The sequence below is a fragment of the Chlorocebus sabaeus genome, chromosome 11, assembly GCF_047675955.1.
Source record: "Chlorocebus sabaeus isolate Y175 chromosome 11, mChlSab1.0.hap1, whole genome shotgun sequence".
In the NCBI taxonomy this organism is placed as follows: Eukaryota; Metazoa; Chordata; class Mammalia; order Primates; family Cercopithecidae; genus Chlorocebus; species Chlorocebus sabaeus.
The window spans coordinates 67,002,092-67,022,164 of NC_132914.1; the positions used below are offsets into that span (position 1 = coordinate 67,002,092).

General features: G+C 35.2%; 1 protein-coding gene across 6 annotated transcripts in view; it reads left to right on the forward strand.

Moving 5' to 3' along the window:
- The window catches only part of RAB3IP (RAB3A interacting protein), a 64,528-nt gene that overhangs the window by 37,377 nt on the left and 7,078 nt on the right, over positions 1-20,073 (forward strand). For 5 of the 6 annotated variants that reach the window (XM_008003996.3, XM_008004001.3, XM_073020945.1 and 2 more), the window contains exons 4-7: positions 4,801-4,896; positions 14,490-14,567; positions 15,189-15,392; positions 18,684-18,812. In XM_008003996.3, the coding sequence (XP_008002187.2) occupies positions 4,801-4,896; positions 14,490-14,567; positions 15,189-15,392; positions 18,684-18,812 (507 nt within the window). The remainder of the gene's footprint in view (positions 1-4,800; positions 4,897-14,489; positions 14,568-15,188; positions 15,393-18,683; positions 18,813-20,073) is intronic. The other variant, XM_073020944.1, reaches the window with a different exon arrangement.

Sequence of the window (20,073 nt, forward strand, 5' to 3'; positions counted from 1 at the left end):
GCTGCACAGATGGAATAGTTCCCCAACTGTAGCAAAAGGAACTGGAGCTGAGACTGGGACCCCTTACATTCTGCTGTAGGATGGAGGCTGGTGAGCTTGCCCCAGTGGCCCACATCCATGCTTCCCAGTAATTACCTGCATGGATGGGACAGTTTACCAGGGAGAGGGGCTGGAGCCGAGTCTGGGCCCCTTCACTGCTGTGGAACAGAGGCTGGCAAACTTACCAGGGTAGCCCAGGCAGGCAAGCTTCCCCCAGAAGCTCCCTGCACAGGTGGGACATTGCCCTGACTGCAGTGAGAGAGGCTAGAGTGGACAGTGGGATCCTTTAGGACCTGCTTTGGGACAAAGGCTGACAGGTCCTTCAAGGAGGCTAAGACAGACAAATCATTCCTGGGTTGTGGATATGGGTAAATCTTCCTCTGGGTCTTTGTGCAAGCAGCAATAAACTGGGCCCATGGCTAGGTGACCAAGGGGTTGGAGCCAGTTTACAGGGTAACTTTCAGATCTGCTGCCAAGACCAATGCCAGTGGGCAGATGAAACTTCCTGCTTAGGCACTAGTGTGCTTGATTCCTCCTAAGTCTTTTTTTTTTTAAATTAGTATTTTGGAAGGTTTGATTTTTGTTTTGTTATTTTTAATCAAATACATTTATATATCTTAAAAGTTCTTTATATACTACCTTTTTTTCCTGCCATAAACAATACTAAACTGTTTCTTCCCTTTTCCTATATCATTTAATTTTAGTTACAAGTATTATCTTAATGCCAATCACTATGTTCATAAATGTACTTGGGTTTATCTGAGAGCTTCAAGTTGTAACTCTTTTTTCCAAGCAATACTTAAGAAGTTAGTACACTTAGTTTTACCTTTCTTGTAACTTTTTTGGTTTTTAAAAATAATATGTGTTATTTTTACATCCCTTGAGCTTGTATCATTTTTATACCATTTTGTCAGTTTTATCTCCATTTTAAAAAAATTGACACTATTTTTTAGAGCAGTTTTAGGTTCACAGCAGAATTGAAAGTACAAAGTCCCCATATACTTGGCTGTCCCCACACACGCACAACGTCCCCCCCCCCCATTAACATCCCCTACCAGAGTGGTACATTTCTTAAAATTAATAAACCTCCATTGACACATTGTCTCCCAAAGTTCATAGTTTACATTAGGATTTATTCTTGGTGTTGTACATGCTGTGGATTTTGACGAATGTGTAATGACATATATCTACCATATAGTATCATACAGAGTAGTTTCACTGATCTAAAAATCCTCTGTGCTCTGCCTGCTCATCCGTTTCTCCCCAAAAACCCTGGCAACCACTGATCTTTTTAACATCTCTGTAGTCCTGCCTTTTCCAGATTGTCATACAGTTGGAATCATATAGTGTGTAGCCTTTTCAGATTGGCTTTTTTCACTTAGTAATGTGCATTTAATCTTCTTTTATGTTTTTTCATGGCTTGTTAATTCATTTTCTTTTAGCACAAAATGATATTCCACTGTGTGGACGTACCACAGTTTATCCATTCACCTTGTGAAGGCCATCTTGGCTGCTTCTAAGTTTGGGCAATTATGAGTGAATAAAGCTGCTATAAATGTGTGTTTGCAGGTTTTTGTGTGGACATGTTTTTGACTAATTTAGGCAAATACCAGCAAGTGTGATTGCTGGATCCCATGGTAAGAGTATGGTTGGCTTTGTAAGAAATTGCCAAACTATCTTCCAAAGTAGCTTTACCATTTTGCATTGTCACTAGCAATAAGTTAAAGTTCCTATTGGTTCACATTCTCTTTAGCATTTGATATTACCAGTTTTAATGCCCCAAAGGGGGATTAAAAAACTATATTGCCATCACAGTTACAACACCACTAACTTGTGTTCTGAGTTTTGGCCATTCTAGTAGGTATGTAGGGTATCTCATTGTTTTTTTTGTTTTGTTTTTTCTTTATGAGATTGAGTCTTGCTCTGTCGCCCAGGCTAGAGTGCAGTGGCGTGATCTTGGCTCGCTGCAACCTCCACCTCCCGGGTTCAAGTGATTCTCCTGCCTCAGCCTCCTGAGTAGCTGGAATTACAGACACGCGCCACCATGCCTGGCTAATTTTTGTATTTTTAGTAGAGACAGGATTTCACCATGTTTGTCAGGCTGGTCTCGAACTCCTGACCTCGTGATCTGCCCGCCTCAGCCTTCCAAAGTGCTGGGATTACAGACGTGAGCCACTGCACCCGGCCATCTCATTGTTCTAATTTGTGGTTCCTTAATGAGATATGATGTTGATTATCTTTTCTTTCTTTCTTTCTTTCTTTTTTGAGATGGGGTCTTGCTCTGTCACCCAGGCTGGAGTGCAGTGGCACAATCTCCGCTCACTGCAAGCTCCACTGCCTCCCAGGTTCATGCCATTCTCCTATCTCAGCCTCCCGAGTAGCTGGGACTACAGGCGCCCGCCACCACGCCCGGCTAATTTTTTTTGTATTTTTAGTAGAGATGGGGTTTCACTGTGTTAGCTAGGATGGTCTCGATCTCCTGACCTGGTGATCTGCCGGCCTTGGCCTCCCAAAGGGCTGGGATTACAGGTGTGAGCCACCGCGCCCGGTGATTATCTTTTCATATGCTTATTTGTTATCTGTGTATCTGTCTTCTCTGGTGAAGTATCTGTTTTGGTCATTTGCCCAGTTTTTGATTGGGTTGTTCTTTGCTCACTGTTGAATTTTAAATGTTGTTTGTATATTTTGGATACAGTAGTTTATCACATAGGTCATTTGCAAATATTTTTTTCCCAATTTGTGTCATGTCTTCTCATTCTCTTGATATTCCCATCTTTTAGTTGTAGTTCTAAAGTTAGCTGTATTTTCTTCTTACCCCAGTCCGTCATGTTACGGCTTCTCCAGTTGTTTTTTTTTTTGTTGTTGTTGTTTTTTAATCTGAAACATTCTGTGGTCCACTCAGGCAAGCTCATAGGAGAGACATTTTCTGAGGTCTTACAGCTTTATAACTTTGTGGTCATATAATTGAAGGACACTTTTGCTGGATATAAAATACTCAGCTCACATTTTTTTCCTTTGAGTATCTTAAAAATGTTACTTCATTGTTTTCTAACATAAATGTTGCCATTGAAATTTGTTCCAGTCTGATTTTTTTTTCCCTTCTAGGTGACTTGGCTTTGTATTTAACTTCATTATTGTGATAACTTTACATATTTTTGTTTCCCATGTTTAAATGATCTGGATTTCCCTGGACTGTTAGGAAGAGGTTCCTATGAAAGAATAAATCAGGATAGCTTTATCAGTTTACATTTGAAGGTCTTTCTCCTCTGTTGTTATTGGAGTATGTGTGTAGCCCCTTTTGTCTCTTAGGTAACCCTTGGTCAAAAAGGTTTTTCTTTTCTAGCGCACTGTTTCTGAGAGCTTTACATGCTTAGCATCCCATCAGAGGATACTTATTTTCTCTTTATAGTATTTTCTGTCAACTGTTCCTTTTGGAACTTTGCCACTCCCTTCTCTCTTTATATCTGATCCTTCTTTCTCACTGTCTTCATTATCTTGTAGTTTTGTTTGAGATTTCAGAGATTTTTGCCCCTTAGGGTGAGACTGTCTGGTGAGGGCTCTTTTTTACATACTCCTCTAAGATGCTTGAGGGTTTAGAGCTTCATAACACTCTTTGCTGCCTATAGGACTGACTCTACAGGGTTTTGCACCCACCTGCAACTTGGAGCTTGTGAAAACCTTTTCCTTTCTCTCCATTTATTTCTTAGATTTGCTGTCCGAGTTTTTTCCAAAGATAGAGTGCTGTGCTTGTGGAGTATTTCTTAGTGTTTTTTGGGTTTTGTTGCTTTGTAGGGTACCTCTGTTGTAGCTTTAATTTCTTGCTGCTTTTGTACATCTGGTGATCAGGCATTGTGAGCAATTTATCCACATTCTCTTAATATTCTGAGAATTATGGAGATTCTCTTTTACTTAGTTTCATTGGGCTCTTCTCATATCCCTGTTGATATATCTGGTTTTTAGGAATTATCTTTGGGGGATTAAAAGACTATAGTGCCACCATAATTATAAACCACTAACTCGTTATTTTATTAGTTTAATTGTGACTAATATGTAAGGAGCTTAGATTTTTTTTCCCCCCTGTGTTTCAAAGGTTAGGGCTACTTAAGCATACAGAATTGCATATTTTTAACATCTGAATAAGGGAATTTTAAAACATCTATATGTGACCTGGTGAGGAGATGAATATAAATGTAGAATGTGATTTTTGTTAACATTTTTCTTCATTTTAAATGCAAATATACATCATTTATATCTGGTTACATTGTTTAATGGTTACAGTCTCCTAACAGGTATTTTAGATAATTGCAGTATAGTACATGAAGTTACCTGTAAGTAAATAGCTTTTAAAGTAAACATGAAAAAAGTGAATTTTTATTGAAATTAATATGCATAATTCCTTGCTTGATGGAAATAAATATGTATAGCAAAAAGTTAAAGGAAAAAATAATTAAGTCATTTTTTGTTTATTTTCACCTGTAATATATATTTTTATATATTTTATATTATATAATATATAGTTTTAATTTTTGAATATTTTATGAAAGAAATGTGAAAATTTAATTTGTTAGTTGGGATTTTCTGTAATTTTGGACTTGCCTGATTGTCTTCCACATAGCAGGTGCTAGATAAATATTTTCAATGTGATCATTGTAGGAAGCGACAGTATTCATATTTTATAATTTTATTAGTAAAGATTATATAGTCTGCTGAAACTAACTTCCAACAGTGGAGATCCAAAATAAAATTATCAATTTCTCTTAGGAACTGAAGTTAAAAGATGAAGAATGTGAGAGGCTTTCAAAAGTGCGAGATCAACTTGGACAGGAATTGGAAGAGCTCACAGCTAGTCTATTTGAGGTTGGTCTATTTACATCTTGGCCAACAGCAGCATCTTGACTTTTATATATTGACAAAACTGTATTTTGAGGGAATCTTGAAAAAGATTTACTTAGCTTCATGTATATTTATAAGTCCTCTAAGCAAAAGAGAAATCTTTAAGCAATGTAGAATTTACAACTTAAAATGATGTGAAAAGAAATAAAAAACAACTATGGGCTACCAGTATCAGATTGTTTAAAAATGTATGTGTGCAAAGAAAGGAGGCAAATTTTAGTATTGATTTTTTATTTTACCAAGTATTTATGGGCTACTTTAGATTAACTACATATGACTGTACAACTAAGAGGGCAAACTCTGAGATAGTCATCTTACATGGGATAGTTTGAGAAATGGTAGAAGGCACATCTACTTGTAAAAAGGCATACTTTTTATATCCAGCCTGCCACCAGGAAAAGTTCCTACCTAACTGGCGCAGTGTTTCTCCATAGGGGTGCCACTGACATTGTAGGACGTTTAGTGTCCTTGGTGTATTAGGGTTCTCCAGAAAAACAGAGCCTATACATATACATATATAGAGAGATAGAGAGAGAGAGAGGGACAGAGGCACGCATTATTATAGGGAGTTGACTCTTGCTGTTATGGAGGCTGGCAAGTCCCAGGGAGCCGTAGTGGAAGTCAGCAAACTGGAGGCCCAGGAGGGCTGATAGTGCACTTCCAGTCTGACTTTGAAGGTCTGAGAACTGGGAAGAGCAAATGTTTCAGTTTGAATCTGAAGGCAGAAAAAAAAATCTCTTCCTTGAGGGAGGATCGCCCTTTTTCGTTCTATTCAGGTCATCAACTGATTGGATGAGGGTCACCTACATTCTAGAGGGACGTCTACTTTACTCAGTCTACCAATGTAAATGTTATTCTTATGCAAAAACATTCAGGATAATGTTTGACTACATATTTGAGCACCCTGTGATTCAGTCAAGTTGACATACGCAATTAACCATCACAATAGGCTTTGCTCAAAAAAGTGCTAGTGACACCTGCTGATCATTTTGACAGCATACAAATACCCCTGGTGGGCGAGGTGAGGGTAGTACTTTCATGAGTAAGAACTGTTGCCATAAAGTGTCTCCTTTGGGTTAAGATCTTGAGTCTTGAGAAGTTCCTTAACAATAACATTGATGTGTTACTGGAATGGCTAATGCCATTATCATTTAACGATATATATATATTTTTCCTAAAGATTTGTTCTTAAAACTTTTATTATAATAAACTTATGGCCGGGGGGGGGGGAATTCCATCACCTTTTGTTATTTTTATTCATAATCTATTTCACAGTCTCAGGTGTATATATATATTCTTACATAGTTGTAATTTAATATTTTATGTTTTTCTAAGTAACATTTTTAATGTTACTGCACCATCACTGATTGTAATGATAGTCATAATCCACTAGGTACCTGTTCCACAACTTTTATCATTACAAGTAACATTGCACTGAATGTCTTTAGATATGTAGGACTTTCCATGCCTTCTCTGCTCCGTACCCCTTTGCCGCCTTCTCTGTCTTTTTAGGGTCATTTTCTTTCATGAACATTTTAAAACTAATTTGTTTATTTTCTTAGTTAGCTAGTTATTGGAGATGAGAGGAGAATAAATTTAAGGATAGGAAGAGTGGAAAGTTGAAGAGGTAGAATAGAAGCTATGTGACTTGTTATATTTCTGTATAGAAGGTTATATAGAAACGTAAGATTTTTCTTCCAGTGTTGTCTGACTGGAAGAAAATTTTGTAGTGATACGGATATTAGGTAAAACAAATATATTGAGCTATTTATGTTAATTTTTATTTCCTGACTACTTGCATTTAATTCAACCCTGCTTAGTTTCACCCATCTGCATGTGTATGTATGTTCTGTTACATGAAATAGAATGAGAAAAAAACAGAAAGAAACTTCTCCCTATAAGTAGCAGGATGTGAAGGACCAGAAATGCAGCTTATGCAATTAGTGAAAAAGCATATCTAAAAAATATAGTTTGGAGTCTCTAACCTTTTCCAACCCAATGGTGGCTATTAGCATTGACACTGTGGCTACTTTCTGGAAAATAAAGTACATTGATTAAAGATGATTTTGGTAATGAAGAAAGTTGTATTCGAACCAATTATTTATGAATCTTGGAAAAAGTGCTCAAAAGTTTTTCTTTGGTCTTAATTGTGCCTTCATGATCTGTTTACCATTGTCTTATGAAAAGATACTTTTTTTGCACTTTATATGTGTGTGTGGGTATGTGTGCATAACTTTTTAAGAATTAAAGATTATTCTGAATAAACTCAATATGCACAGTTTTGGTAAGCCTGACATGTATATTCAAATTAGGAGTCTATTATCCTAGTCTTCAATATAATTATACTTTGCATATAACAAAGTTGAGTTTCAAAAGTATCAAATACTGAACAAACCTCAAAAGTTATGTTTTTCTTCTAACACCTCCAATTTTGAGATAATATAAAATTAAGTCAGTTGAAAGAATACAAAGCAGTCTACATCTCACATGGAGAAAAAAAGTAGTCTTAAGAAGTGTGTTTTATAAGCCAGTTTTAGTAAATGTTTATGATATGTCTAGCTTTCTCTTGACAGTACTATGATGCATATAGGGCAGATTATTATCATTTTATCTGAGAAGAAAAGTGAGGCATAGAGAGGCTAATGAGCAATGCAGGCACTCATATTCATGATCCTAACTCTTGCTTTATCTGCTGTGAAAATCATAAATGGTATTTCTGTTTGTCTCAAACCACAGAAAAGAAGTCATCACTGGGACCTCTTATTTCTTCATTCCACACTCAAATGATCAGTTAAGTCTTTTGATGCTACCTCCAGGACATAGAACACATCACCTTTCAAGCCACCATCATTTGTTAGCTAAATCAATAGATGCCAAACTTTTTGAACCTGTACCTGATCAGTACAAGAAAATTTTGAGCATGTTACCTCCATTATGATGAAGATACCTAATATTTATTGAGAGTTCCCTATGTGCTAGGCACATATAGGCAGTGTTCTATATGAACATATATACGTATTTATAAATTATACACACTTGCTAACGGACATACTAATGTGTTAACATACGTTGTAAATACACGTTTTAAAAGATAATAAAAATGCTTAAAATTTTTGTTATGGTACAAAAATATTTTATTCTCATTAAAACAGTTATACACACGCATGTTTTATATGTACTTGGAGGATTGTGATTGAATATGTTACTTTATTTTAGAAAATCTTGTTTTGACAGTTTATAATCCAGGTGAAGGTCTGGTCTAAGTTCCGTTTTCAAAAGTAGATCTAATACTGCTGGTAACTCACACATCTGTTGGTCTAATATAAGAAATACATCTTTCCCTATTTTAAATCATTATTTTGTCATTATGAGATTTCATCATGCAAACATCGGTAGAGTATACTTACACAGACCTAGATGTGGTACAACCTGTTACACACCTTGGCTCACCTTGGCTATATGATTTTGCTTATTGCTCCTGGGCTACAAACCTGTACAGCATGTTACTATACTGAACACTGTAGGCACTTGTGACACAGTGATAAATATTTATGTATCTAAACATAGAAAAGGTAAAGTAAAAATAAATATGGTATAATTTTATGGGATCACTGTCATGTATGCAATCCATTGTTCACTGAAATGTTATGTGGTGCATAACTGTATATATGCACCTGACATCAAAGCACGTAAATGTATAAAACAAACTGACAGATCTGAAGGGAGATACAGCAATACATTAATAGTAGATGACTTCAATACCCCAGTCTCTCTAATGAGTAGATTATTCAGACAGAAAATTAATAAGGAAACAGCAGAACTGCATAACACTATAGACCAAATGGATCTAACAGATACATATGGAACTTTTAACACAACAGCAAAAGAATATACATTCTTCTCAGGTGCACATGAAACATTCTCCAGTATAGTTCATGTTAAATCACAAAACAGGTCTCAAATTTAAGAAGATCAAAATCATTCTAAGAATCTCTTCCACTCAAAATGGAATTCAATTAGGAATCAATAATAGTAAGAAAACAGGAAAACTCAAATATGTGGAAACTAAACAATGGTATCCTTTTGAACAACCTTTGAGTCAAAGAAAAAATCAAAAGGGAACTTGAAAAGTTTCTTGAGACAAATGAAACTGAAAACACGACGTACCATAACTTATGAGATGCAGAAAAAGGATACTAAGAGGGATAAAGGCCTACATTAAAAAAGAAGAACAGTATCAAACAACCTAACTTTATGCCTCAAGGAATTAGAAGGAGAACAAAGTAAGTCCAAACTTAGCAGAGGGAAAGGAATAACAAAGATCAGAGTAGAAATAGAGAATAGGAAAATAATAGAAAATATTAAGAAAACCTGAGTTTGTTTTTTGAAAAAAATAACCGTTAGCAAGACAAACTAAGAAAAGAGAGGACTCAAATCAGAAATGAAAGAGGAAGTATTACAATGGATGCTTCAGAAATAAAAAGGATCATAAGTGACTTTTATGAACCACATGCTAGTCAAATGGATAATCTAGAAGAAATAGATAAATTCCTAGAAACTGAATCAGTTTTCTGGAATCAAATTCCAGAAAATGGAATCAAGAAGTAGAAACAAAAAAGCCTAAGACTAGATGGCTTCACAGGTAAATTCTACCAAACATTCAAAGAAAAATCAGTGCCAATTCTTTTTACACTCTTAAAAAATAGAATAAGAAACACTTCCAAACTCATTTTATGAGGCCAATATCATTCTGATACCAAAGCCAGTAAATGTACCACAAGGAAAAAACTACAGGCCAATATTCCCAATGAACATAGGTGCAGAAACCCTTAATAAAATGTTAGAAAATTAAATTCAGTAACATATTGAAAGGATTATACACTATGACCAAATGGAATTTGTCCCTGGGATGCAAGGATGCATCAACATAGGCAAATCGATTAGTGTAATAAACCACAGTAATAGAATGATAATATACATTATAATCTTAATAGAAACAGAAAAAACATTTGACAAAAATTCCACATTCATTTATGCTAAAACTCTCAACAAAATAGATGTAGGAACTTACTTTAAGGCAATAAAGACCATATATGAAAAACCCATAGCTAACATCATAATCAATGGGGGAAATTGAAAACTTTTCCTCTAAGATCTGATATAAGACAAGGATGCCCACTCTTCACCATTTCTGTACAGCACAGTTCTGGAATATTAGAGCAATCAGTCAAGAAAAAAGGCAACCCAATTGGAAAGGAAGAAATAAAACAATCTCTGTGTGCAGATGACATGATCACAAATGTAGAAAATTGTAAAGATTCAACAACCAAAAAAGTTAGAACTAATAAATGAATTTGATAGAGTTGCAGGATACAAAAATTAATGATGTTTCTATACAAGCAGTTACCTGAAAAGGAATTTAAGAGAACAGTCTCATGATTTCAGTGTCAAAAAGCATCAAAAAGAATAAAATACTCAGGAATAAACCTAACCAAAGAGGCAAAAAGACTTGCATACTGAAAATTACAATAGAGTTCATGAAGGGAGTTAAGACACGGATGGAAAGAGATTTGTGTTCATTGGCTGGAAGAATTAATACTGTTAAAATGTCTGTTCTACCCAAGTGATTTACAAATACAATGCAATCCCTATGAAAATCCCAATGGCATTTTTTACAGAAGTAGGAAATTCATATGGAACTACAAAAGGCGTTAATAGCCAAAGTTTTTTTTTTTTTTTTGAGATGGAGTCTTGTTCTGTTGCCTAGGCTGGAGTGCAATGGTGTGATCTCAGTTCACTGCAACCTCCGCCTCCTGGGTTCTAGCATTTCTCCTGCCTCAGCCTCCTGAGTAGCTGGGATTACAGGTGTGCACTACCATGCCCAGATAATTTTTGTATTTTTAGTAGAAACGGCTTTCACCATGTTGGCCAGATTGGTCTTGAACTCTTGACCTCTGGTGAGCCACCTGCCTCAGCCTCCCAAAGTGCTGGGATTACAGGTGTGAACCACCACGCCCAGCCCCAAAGTAATCTTGAGCAAGAAAAATAAAGCTGGATGCATCACACTTCCTGATATCAAAGTACATGACAAAGTTACAGAAGTCAAAGCAGTATGGCACTGATACAAAAACAGACATGTGGACCAATGGAAGAAAAGAGAGAGCCCAGAAATGACACATTTATGGTTAGCTGACCCTCAACAAAGATGTTAAGGACACCTAGTGGGGAGTAGATAATCTTATCAATAAATGCTGCTGAGAAAATTGCAGCATGCAAATGAATGAAATTAGACCCTGATCTCACACCATAAAGAAAAATCAATTCAAATGGATTAAAGACTTACATGTAAGACCTGAAACTGTAAAACTCAGAAAAAACAAGGAAAAAGCTTCTTGACATTGTTCTGGGCAGTGATTTTTTTGGATGTGACACCAAAAGCACAGGCAACAAAAGCAAAATGGACAAGTGGGAGTGTATCAAACTGAAAATCTTCTGCCCAGCAAAAAACAGTCAACAAAATGAAAAAGCAGCATACTGAATGGGAAAACATATTTGCAAACTGTGTATCTGATAAGGGGTTAATATCCAAAATATGTAAGGCATGCAGTAGCAAAAAACAACCCAATTAAAAGGTGGGCTAGGGACCTAACTAGACATTTCTCCTAAGAAGACATACAAATGGCCCACTGGTATATGATAAGGTACCCAACATCACTAATCATCAGGTAAATGCCAATCACTCCCCAATGAGATAGCATCCCACACTGGTTAGAATGGCTATTATCAAAATACAAAAGATAGTAAATGTTGGCAAGGATGTGGAGCAGTGGAACTTGTCCGCTATTGGTGGGAATGTAAATTGGTACAGCCATTATGGAAAACAGTATGGAAGTTTCTCCTCAAAATTTAAAAATAAAGCTACTGAATCATCTAGCAATCCCACTTCCAGGTATATATCCAAAAGAAAATCGCTATCTTGAGTTCATTGCAGCATTATTCATAGTAGCAAAGTTATGGAAATAAGTTACATGTCCATTGATGAATGGATAAAGAAAATGTGGGGAGTATGTGTGTGTATATGAATACCACTCAGCCTTAAAAGAAGATGGAAATCCTGTGTTTTGCAACAACATGAGTGAACCTGGAGGAAGTGAAATAAGCAAGACACAGAAAGACAAATGCTGCATTATCTCACTTATATGTGGAAGCTGAAACAGTCGAGCTCATAGAAGCACAGAGTAGACTGGTGGTTGTCAGGAGCTGGGAAATGGGAGAAATGGGAGATGTTGGTCATTGGTACAGTGTCAGTTATGCAGGATAGATAAATTCTGAAGACCGAATGTACAGCATGACTATATTGTATGTGACAAATTTGCTAAGAAGGTAGATCTTGTGTGCTCACCACCTCCCGTCCAGAAAAGAGGTAACTTAGAGGTGCTGGATATGCTAAAAGAAAAACAAAATGATATGTATGTTTCAGTGCTCATATTTATTAAAGCAGCAACACTAATTTGTGTATTGTCTATGGCTGCTTTCACATTGCAACAGCAGAGCTAAGGAGTTGCAACTGAGTCTGTATATGTATACATAGTGTTTGACTCTTTACAGAAAAAGTTTGCCAACTCCTGGAATAGGTGATACTTATATCATTTTCAGCTTCAGAAGGACAGTGTGATGGAAAATTTTCAAATTTTTTTTGAGTCTACCTTTTGATGTTTTTTGTCAATTTTTAAAAAATTCTGTAAAAGTTCTGCATGTTATCTTTTTAGCAACTGATCCTGCCCTAGTCTAGTGCTCATCTTTCCTTTTGGGGCTCCAGTTACATGTGTGTTATACCTTTTCACTGTAACCCTTATGTATGTAGTGGAAAAGTCACCTAAAATTTCACATCACTTCTAAGTTTACTGCACTGTTTTGTTCTCAAATACCTTCAAATATATTTTAAAAACAAACAAAAAACTTGTCTAGCTTTTCTAATCATTCTCCGTTGGAGGTTTGGTCCAAACTGTATAATCCACTATTAATGAAAGCAGAGTCCATTTCCAAAAATTTAGTCAACTATTCTCTCCATAGTGTGAATTACTTTTGCATTTAAAGTTAAATTGTTACTTATCTTGAAGGGTCAGATTAGCTGTGTTTATTATTTTTAAAACATCACCAAATAGTCTTCTGTTGACAGCCACTTATCCCAGAAAAATTCAGCAAATCTGAAACAATTGTTACTTTTAAAAGGAGACTATTTAACTCATTAAATTTGACAGCTCTTAAGGACTTTGCCAAGATAGCCAGAATAATAGTGCATGGAATATCTTCATGGTTAATATCATTTTGTTGTAAATCATTGATAGTAAAGATTCTCCTATTTAAACTAATATAAGCTGCAAATTCACATTCATGGGCACACACAAACTGCGATCATTACAGTACTGTAAAAGCAAATGAACAAATGGGAAACAGTCAAACTCTGATGTAAAGAACTTCCATCTTTCCATTCTACCTCTGTGCATTTTGATAGACCTAGTGAGGGTGCCATTGTCAAACTATTCATTAACTATCTCTGAAGCTCATTTCCTTCCTTCCTCTGATAAATTGTAAATTGAAGTTTTAAAATGTAAATTCTTAAATCCCAGGGCACTATCTCAAGCACCCTATATATATGCTTCCAGACCATTCTTAATCCCTTATAGGGATTATTCTATACAAGGGCATAATCTTTTAAAAATAAAAAGGTCATGTCTTCCTTAACAAAACTGTAAGGCTTCCTTAAAAAAACCGTAAGGCTTCATATTGCATTTAGAATAAAACCCGCAATTCTTACTCTGATATTTTATTTGATTAATCAGAATGTAAGCTCCTTAAGAGCAGGGACTTTGTCCTTTCCCAGAATGTAATCAGCATCTGGAGCAGTACCTCACGAGGAGATGACATGACTAAATGTCTCATGGATAAACAATATATGAATAAAATGAATTAAATACCTAGAGTTTCATATTTGTAGTACTCGAAGATTAAAAATCTATTAAAGGGTAAACTCTGATTTGCCTTTTTAGGTTGCTCTGCACAAAATCGTCACTTAATATAATTTTGTGAATCTTTTTATTAAAAGCTCTAAGGCTTCTTAACTGTCATTACTGTAAACTGCAACATTATTGGTGTATTAATGTTTTAACTTGTCCCTCCTGTATGTCCTTGCTATGACTAATAAGAACATATATAGTGACCACATTATAAAAAGCTGACTGCAAAGGAGTTGGCTTTGACATGTTGGTCATTGTTTGCCTTCAGCACATTTACAGTCCTTACGCAAGCATTAATCAGGATGATTGATCTCAACTTGGCTGCCTCAGTGGTAATAGGTCCTAAAAGAAGGCACCTATTCCTAATGCCTCATAGTTGTCTCTCTGTTGTCAACTGCTGCTTCCATAGTTGATATTGAGTACTTATTTTCAGGCTAAATTTTGGTAGTATGTGTTTGCTTCAATCATATACACTTGGCAAAAGCTTTTTGAAAACAAATGCTACTTTGTTTCTAAAATATGAGATGTTAACTTTTTCAGGAAGCTCATAAAATGGTGAGAGAAGCAAATATCAAGCAGGCAACAGCAGAAAAACAGCTAAAAGAAGCACAAGGAAAAGTAAGTTTTTGCTGCTCTTAATAGTATAAAATAGTGGTGATGGTTTTAAAGATACCTTAACATCTGTTGGATTTTATTCTGATTGTAAAGTAGTGCTTGTTTTCAATTTGGAAACTACAGAAAAATAGAAGAAAATAGCTGCTATGTAGATATAATTAATAGTAAACATTTGGTGTCCATTTATATGAGAACCAAATGATTTAAAGCCTTGTAAATCACATGAATTATCCAAAGGATTATAGAATCACAATTTAATGTTAATACTTAGTTTTTAAATTCACTGAGCAAAGCCACCTAAATGTTATTAGATTTAACTGTTTTAGGAGTGAACTTCTACAACTAGTCATAAGCTATTTTATTTTGAAGATTTTGAAATTTCACATAAATGTTAGCTATTTTGGTAATTTTCAAAATTTGATTTGACATTGTGAATAATAGATGAATCCAAACCATATGGAAACATCGAAAAACTTGATTTTAGTTTATCTTTATTACTCCTCAGGAAATACAGATTAAACTTACTTTTCATCTTTGAAAGTGTTCTGACCAGATTGCTAATATTTAGCTGCATTTGTCATGAAACATATTTAATGTATGTGACTATGTTGATTTCTTTCCAAGATTGATGTACTTCAAGCTGAAGTAGCTGCATTGAAGACACTTGTATTGTCCAGTTCTCCAACATCACCTACGCAGGAGCCTTTGCCAGGTGGAAAGACACCTTTTAAAAAGGGGCATACAAGAAATAAAAGCACAAGCAGTGCTATGAGTGGCAGTCATCAGGACCTCAGTGTGATACAGCCAATTGTAAAAGACTGCAAAGAGGTAACTCGTCAAGGACTGTCCCCTCTGACTCTGTTGATACTTGTTAATTCTCATCACTGAGGTGTCAGTTATCATTTTTACCAGCAAAATTTTTAGTACAAAATATGCAGTATTAAGATGGGGGAGGCTTTATCTAGAGCTGACTGCTTTCAGGGATTCGTCAGTTCCATTTTCTACCTGGCTGACCTTGGAGTACCTGCTAGAAACTTGGTAAGTTTCTTAATCTCAATATTTCATTAAGGGAGGAAACTGTCATGTGTTGTCTAGAGGAGAGTGGGTGGCTTTAATGATCTGGCTAGTCAACATTTATTGCTAGAGTGCACTTACAAAGTATGAATATAAGAAATATGTGAAAATAAGATGATTTTCTTAAAGATCAATACATTACTTTTATTTAAATTCAGAGAGAGAATTCTATATCACAAAGGAGTCCTAGAGTTAATTCGGATAATTAAGCAACAAAACATAGAAATAATGGTAGCCTTACAACTACGTAAGGCTGGAAGACATTTTGCTAAGTGAAATTTCAAGTTATAGTGGAACAATTAGTATCATTTTTGATCCCAAATTAGGTTTCACAGTTCAGCCAGTCTCAGTTATTCAGACACTTACAACTATGTAAGGCTACCATTATCATGTATCCATAATAATTAAAAATTTAAAACGAAATAATGGGCCGGGCGCGGTGGCTCATGCCTGTAATCCCAGCACTTTGGGAGGCTGAGGCCGGAGGATCACCTGAGGTTGGGAGTTCGAGACCAGCCTGACCAACATGGAGAAACCCTGTCTGTACTAAAAATACTAAATTAGCCAGGCGTGGTGGTACATGCCTGTAATCCCAGCTGCTCGGAAGGTTGAGGCAGGAGAATCACTTGAACCTGGGAGGCGGAGGTTGCATTGAGCCGAGATTGCACCATTGCACTCTAGCCTGGGCAACAAGAGTGAAATTGTGTCTCAAAATAATAATAATAACAACAATAATAATAATAATAATAATAGTCTTATTTTAAAAGATATGTAATAAAGATAACTGAAATAATATATAAATATTTTGAGCTGTTTAGAGTAAAAATTGTTTTTAATCATTGTATACTGTGAGAAAGCATTTCTAAGAGGATTGATCAATAATTTATGAAGCTTTCCCATTTCTTCTTAGAAGCCATCTTTTACATTGTTGAATTCAAGTTCATCATTAATCCTGTGTGTGCTTGTTAAATTTTTGTATGGAAGTCAGGAGTTTATTAAATGGAACAACCAATGTTGTTAACCTGTTGTAATTGAATTGCATTTTGACTAATTATTAATAAGAAAGATGCTGCTAAGAGAGAAGTTCAATACTTGGTTAAATATGAATGTAACCAAATCCAAAATTCACATTGGTTTCTGTGAAGTATTTAAGAAACTTTTTTTGTCGTAACTTTAATTCTAATTCCTTGGAATTTAAATAGCAATTTTAATTGCCTGGTACAACTTGTATTTTTGCTGTTTCTTACTCAGTATGTGTAAGTAATTATGTACTTTTCCCCCCATTGACACTAACAAAATTTAAATGTCTTCTCATGGAACATGGTAAAGGTTCATTTTAGTTTTTGAAATCCCTTAAAACGTGTGTAGGCAGCATATAACTTCAAAATAATAACCTTTGCTTTCCAGGTATGTGTTATATTCTAATGTTTTGTGAAAAACTTGTCAAAAAGTCTTACTAGGCAAAGGAATTACATAAATTTGGCCTATGTAAGTCTTAGAAGAATACGTAACGATCTGGAAGAAAATGAAGCATGTCCATGTTTTTGTAGAAAATATGATGGGGGCACTCAGTTATGACATTAGCAACATGTCTTCTGTAGACATTTAAAATACACATTCCTGCATGCAGGCATACAAGCCCAGTGCAAGGCTTTGGGATCAAGCCACTTAGATTTGAATTTGGACTTCAGTGTTTTCTTGCTATGCAATCTTGGGCAAGTTACAAATGGCGATCATAATATCTGTCTTGTACAGTTGTGAGGATTAAATGTTTGTAAAGTGCTTAGAGTGGTTCCTGGCAGAGTCAGCTCTTAATAAATGGTTTAAATTACAGCCTTTAAACTAGAATCTTTCCTTAGAATACCACTTACCTGCTTTGAGGTTTATGTCCTTTTTCTCAGTAACTTTACAAAGAAAATGCATTTGAAAATGTAAGTATTGCTTATATGCTAATATTATTTATCCTACTGCTTTTGCTTTGATTCAAGGAATTTATGAATTGGATTGAAAAGAAAATTCACATGGAGATTGCCTTTATACACCTTGAAAGGAAGTCTGTAGGAAGGCTTAGCTACACTCAGCTCTTACGTTCTTGTAGACTACTTGCACGTCTGATTGAGCTATCCTAGAGGCAGTCTGTAGCTATAGTCAGTGCATCATTTATGGTGTATCCAGTGCTGGTGGACAAGAGCAGCTTAGCACTGTAGGACGGTGGAGACTGCTCTAGTTTGGGTGACTGATGTCAATGCAAGTTTGTATTCCAGCAGATGTTATTGAGCTGGACTGAGGGAATCTGAGAAGCTGTAGGGAAGAATACTTGGGGAAAATTTATTAGGGAGGTAGGAAAGAGAGGGACAGCTAGAGGAGTGAATAGGAAGGCAGGTGCCAGCAGTGGATTATTATTGATGCCTAAGGTGGTAGTTACTGGATACCAAAAATATGTCAAAAATATCTAAATAAATGTTGTATTTTAAGGTAGGCAGTTTAGAAGACTTTACGTGTTGTTTTTTAAAATCCTGTTGCTTATGCAGTAACATTTTGACAATTCTTTTGGGAATGCCTTCAAGTTATAGTAGAACTGTGTCATTTTTGATCCCAAGTTAGGTTTCACAGTTCAGTCAGCCTCAGTTTATTCAGACACTATAATTAATTAGGTTCCAAATTACCTTTTTATTGTTTTCAGAAAAGACTTGTCATCATTTATTATATTCTGAATAGTGTGCCACCTGTGTCTTAAGAGGAACTCCAGCATTTTTGGTGGGGATGGGAGAAGGAGCTCAGGGTGAGGATAATAGTAGTGTTATTGAACATGGTAGCAGATGATGCATGGAGAAAAGCTACTTGGTTATTTGAGAGTCATTTTTTAAAAAGGAAAACTGCTACTAGGTATTATATAACTAATCAAGAGTGGTTCAATTTATTATTTTAAATAAAGAGCATTGTTTTTCCGTGAGATGTTTAAATTAGTTTTGGTTTTATAAAGTGGTTTTTATGTTTATACTTTTTAAAACATGTTTTTGTGTTTTCCTTTGGTTTGCCTGTTAGGCTGACTTATCCTTGTATAATGAGTTTCGATTGTGGAAGGATGAGCCCACAATGGACAGGACGTGTCCTTTCTTAGACAAAATCTACCAGGAAGATATCTTTCCATGTTTAACATTCTCAAAAAGCGAGGTAATTTGTTTTCATTTTAGTAGGACTTCGTTATAGTTGTTTCTGTACTTCTTTTAAACTGAATCATATTACATATTTTAATATCTCCTACATAAATAAGTTATTATAAAATGTCATGTTTTACTATTTTTGCCATTCTGTACTAGAATCATGATAATTTCTCGGCATTTAGTTACTGAACATCTTTCCTTATATGAGCAGAGGATCATTCACACTAAAATGTGTACTGCATTGGTGTCAGGTATTAAATAGGTATGGGGGATAGGACTTGTTTCTTGATTTACTGTCCGAGGTTCAATGTAAGGGAAGTTCTTTACACACTCTGTTAAAGGCATTTGTTGTGTCTATCTGTGCATGATTTAAAAATCTTATTTTTTTAATCTTTAAAACAGGAAAAGTAATGCCTTCTTTGCCTGTGCCACAGGATTGTTAAAAGGATAAAATGAAGTGAATTAAGTAGAGATAAAAACCTTAGAAAAATAAGGCAGTACAAAAATGTAAAGCTATAATTTAAATTTATTCTTACATGTGAAAGGTTTGTCTAGAAATATCCTGTCAATTAAAGTATAAGAAATTTAATCCTAAGACTTTTATGTTAAGTCTTTCAAGAATTTAATTGTAATGTTACTTATCAGGAGAAGTTAAGATGAGCATTTTTCACACTTTTGATATGAATATGTGTTGTTCATTGTGGCTCTGTGTCTGGTTTCAGGTAGGCCATTCAGTATTAGGAACCTTGCCAGACTAAAGAAGTTTTCCTGTTTCATCTTGTATCAGTTGCTGCCATCTTTATCCTGGCATTTAATATTTCATAATTCAGCTAATTCTTTTGTAGACTCACTCTTATGCACAAAAATACAAATTCAGAGAATATGCAGCTAATTAATATATATTGCTGTGGTATAAATGACCAGTGTTTAAAAATATTGTATACATTTAGCAGAATAAAGCTTCAGGATATTCATTTTGAAGTGGCATTAACAGTGGATATTAATCATGGGTAAGGAGTGAACAGAGACTGGAATTAATGCCTTTAATGCTCATCCAAGTAATGAGGAAAGTTATTTCACCATAAGTGAATTGCCTTTCATAACAGTGTTTGGATTATAAAATAAATCAAATGAAAATTATCTGATTTCTTCCATTTTCATTTGCTAAAGCCAAGCTAGTGGAACTTGGGAGAAGAATAATTTGTAAAATTAGTTTACTGTAGAATACAATTTTGATATTTTTCTGCCAGTATAGCATCTAGTACTTTTTC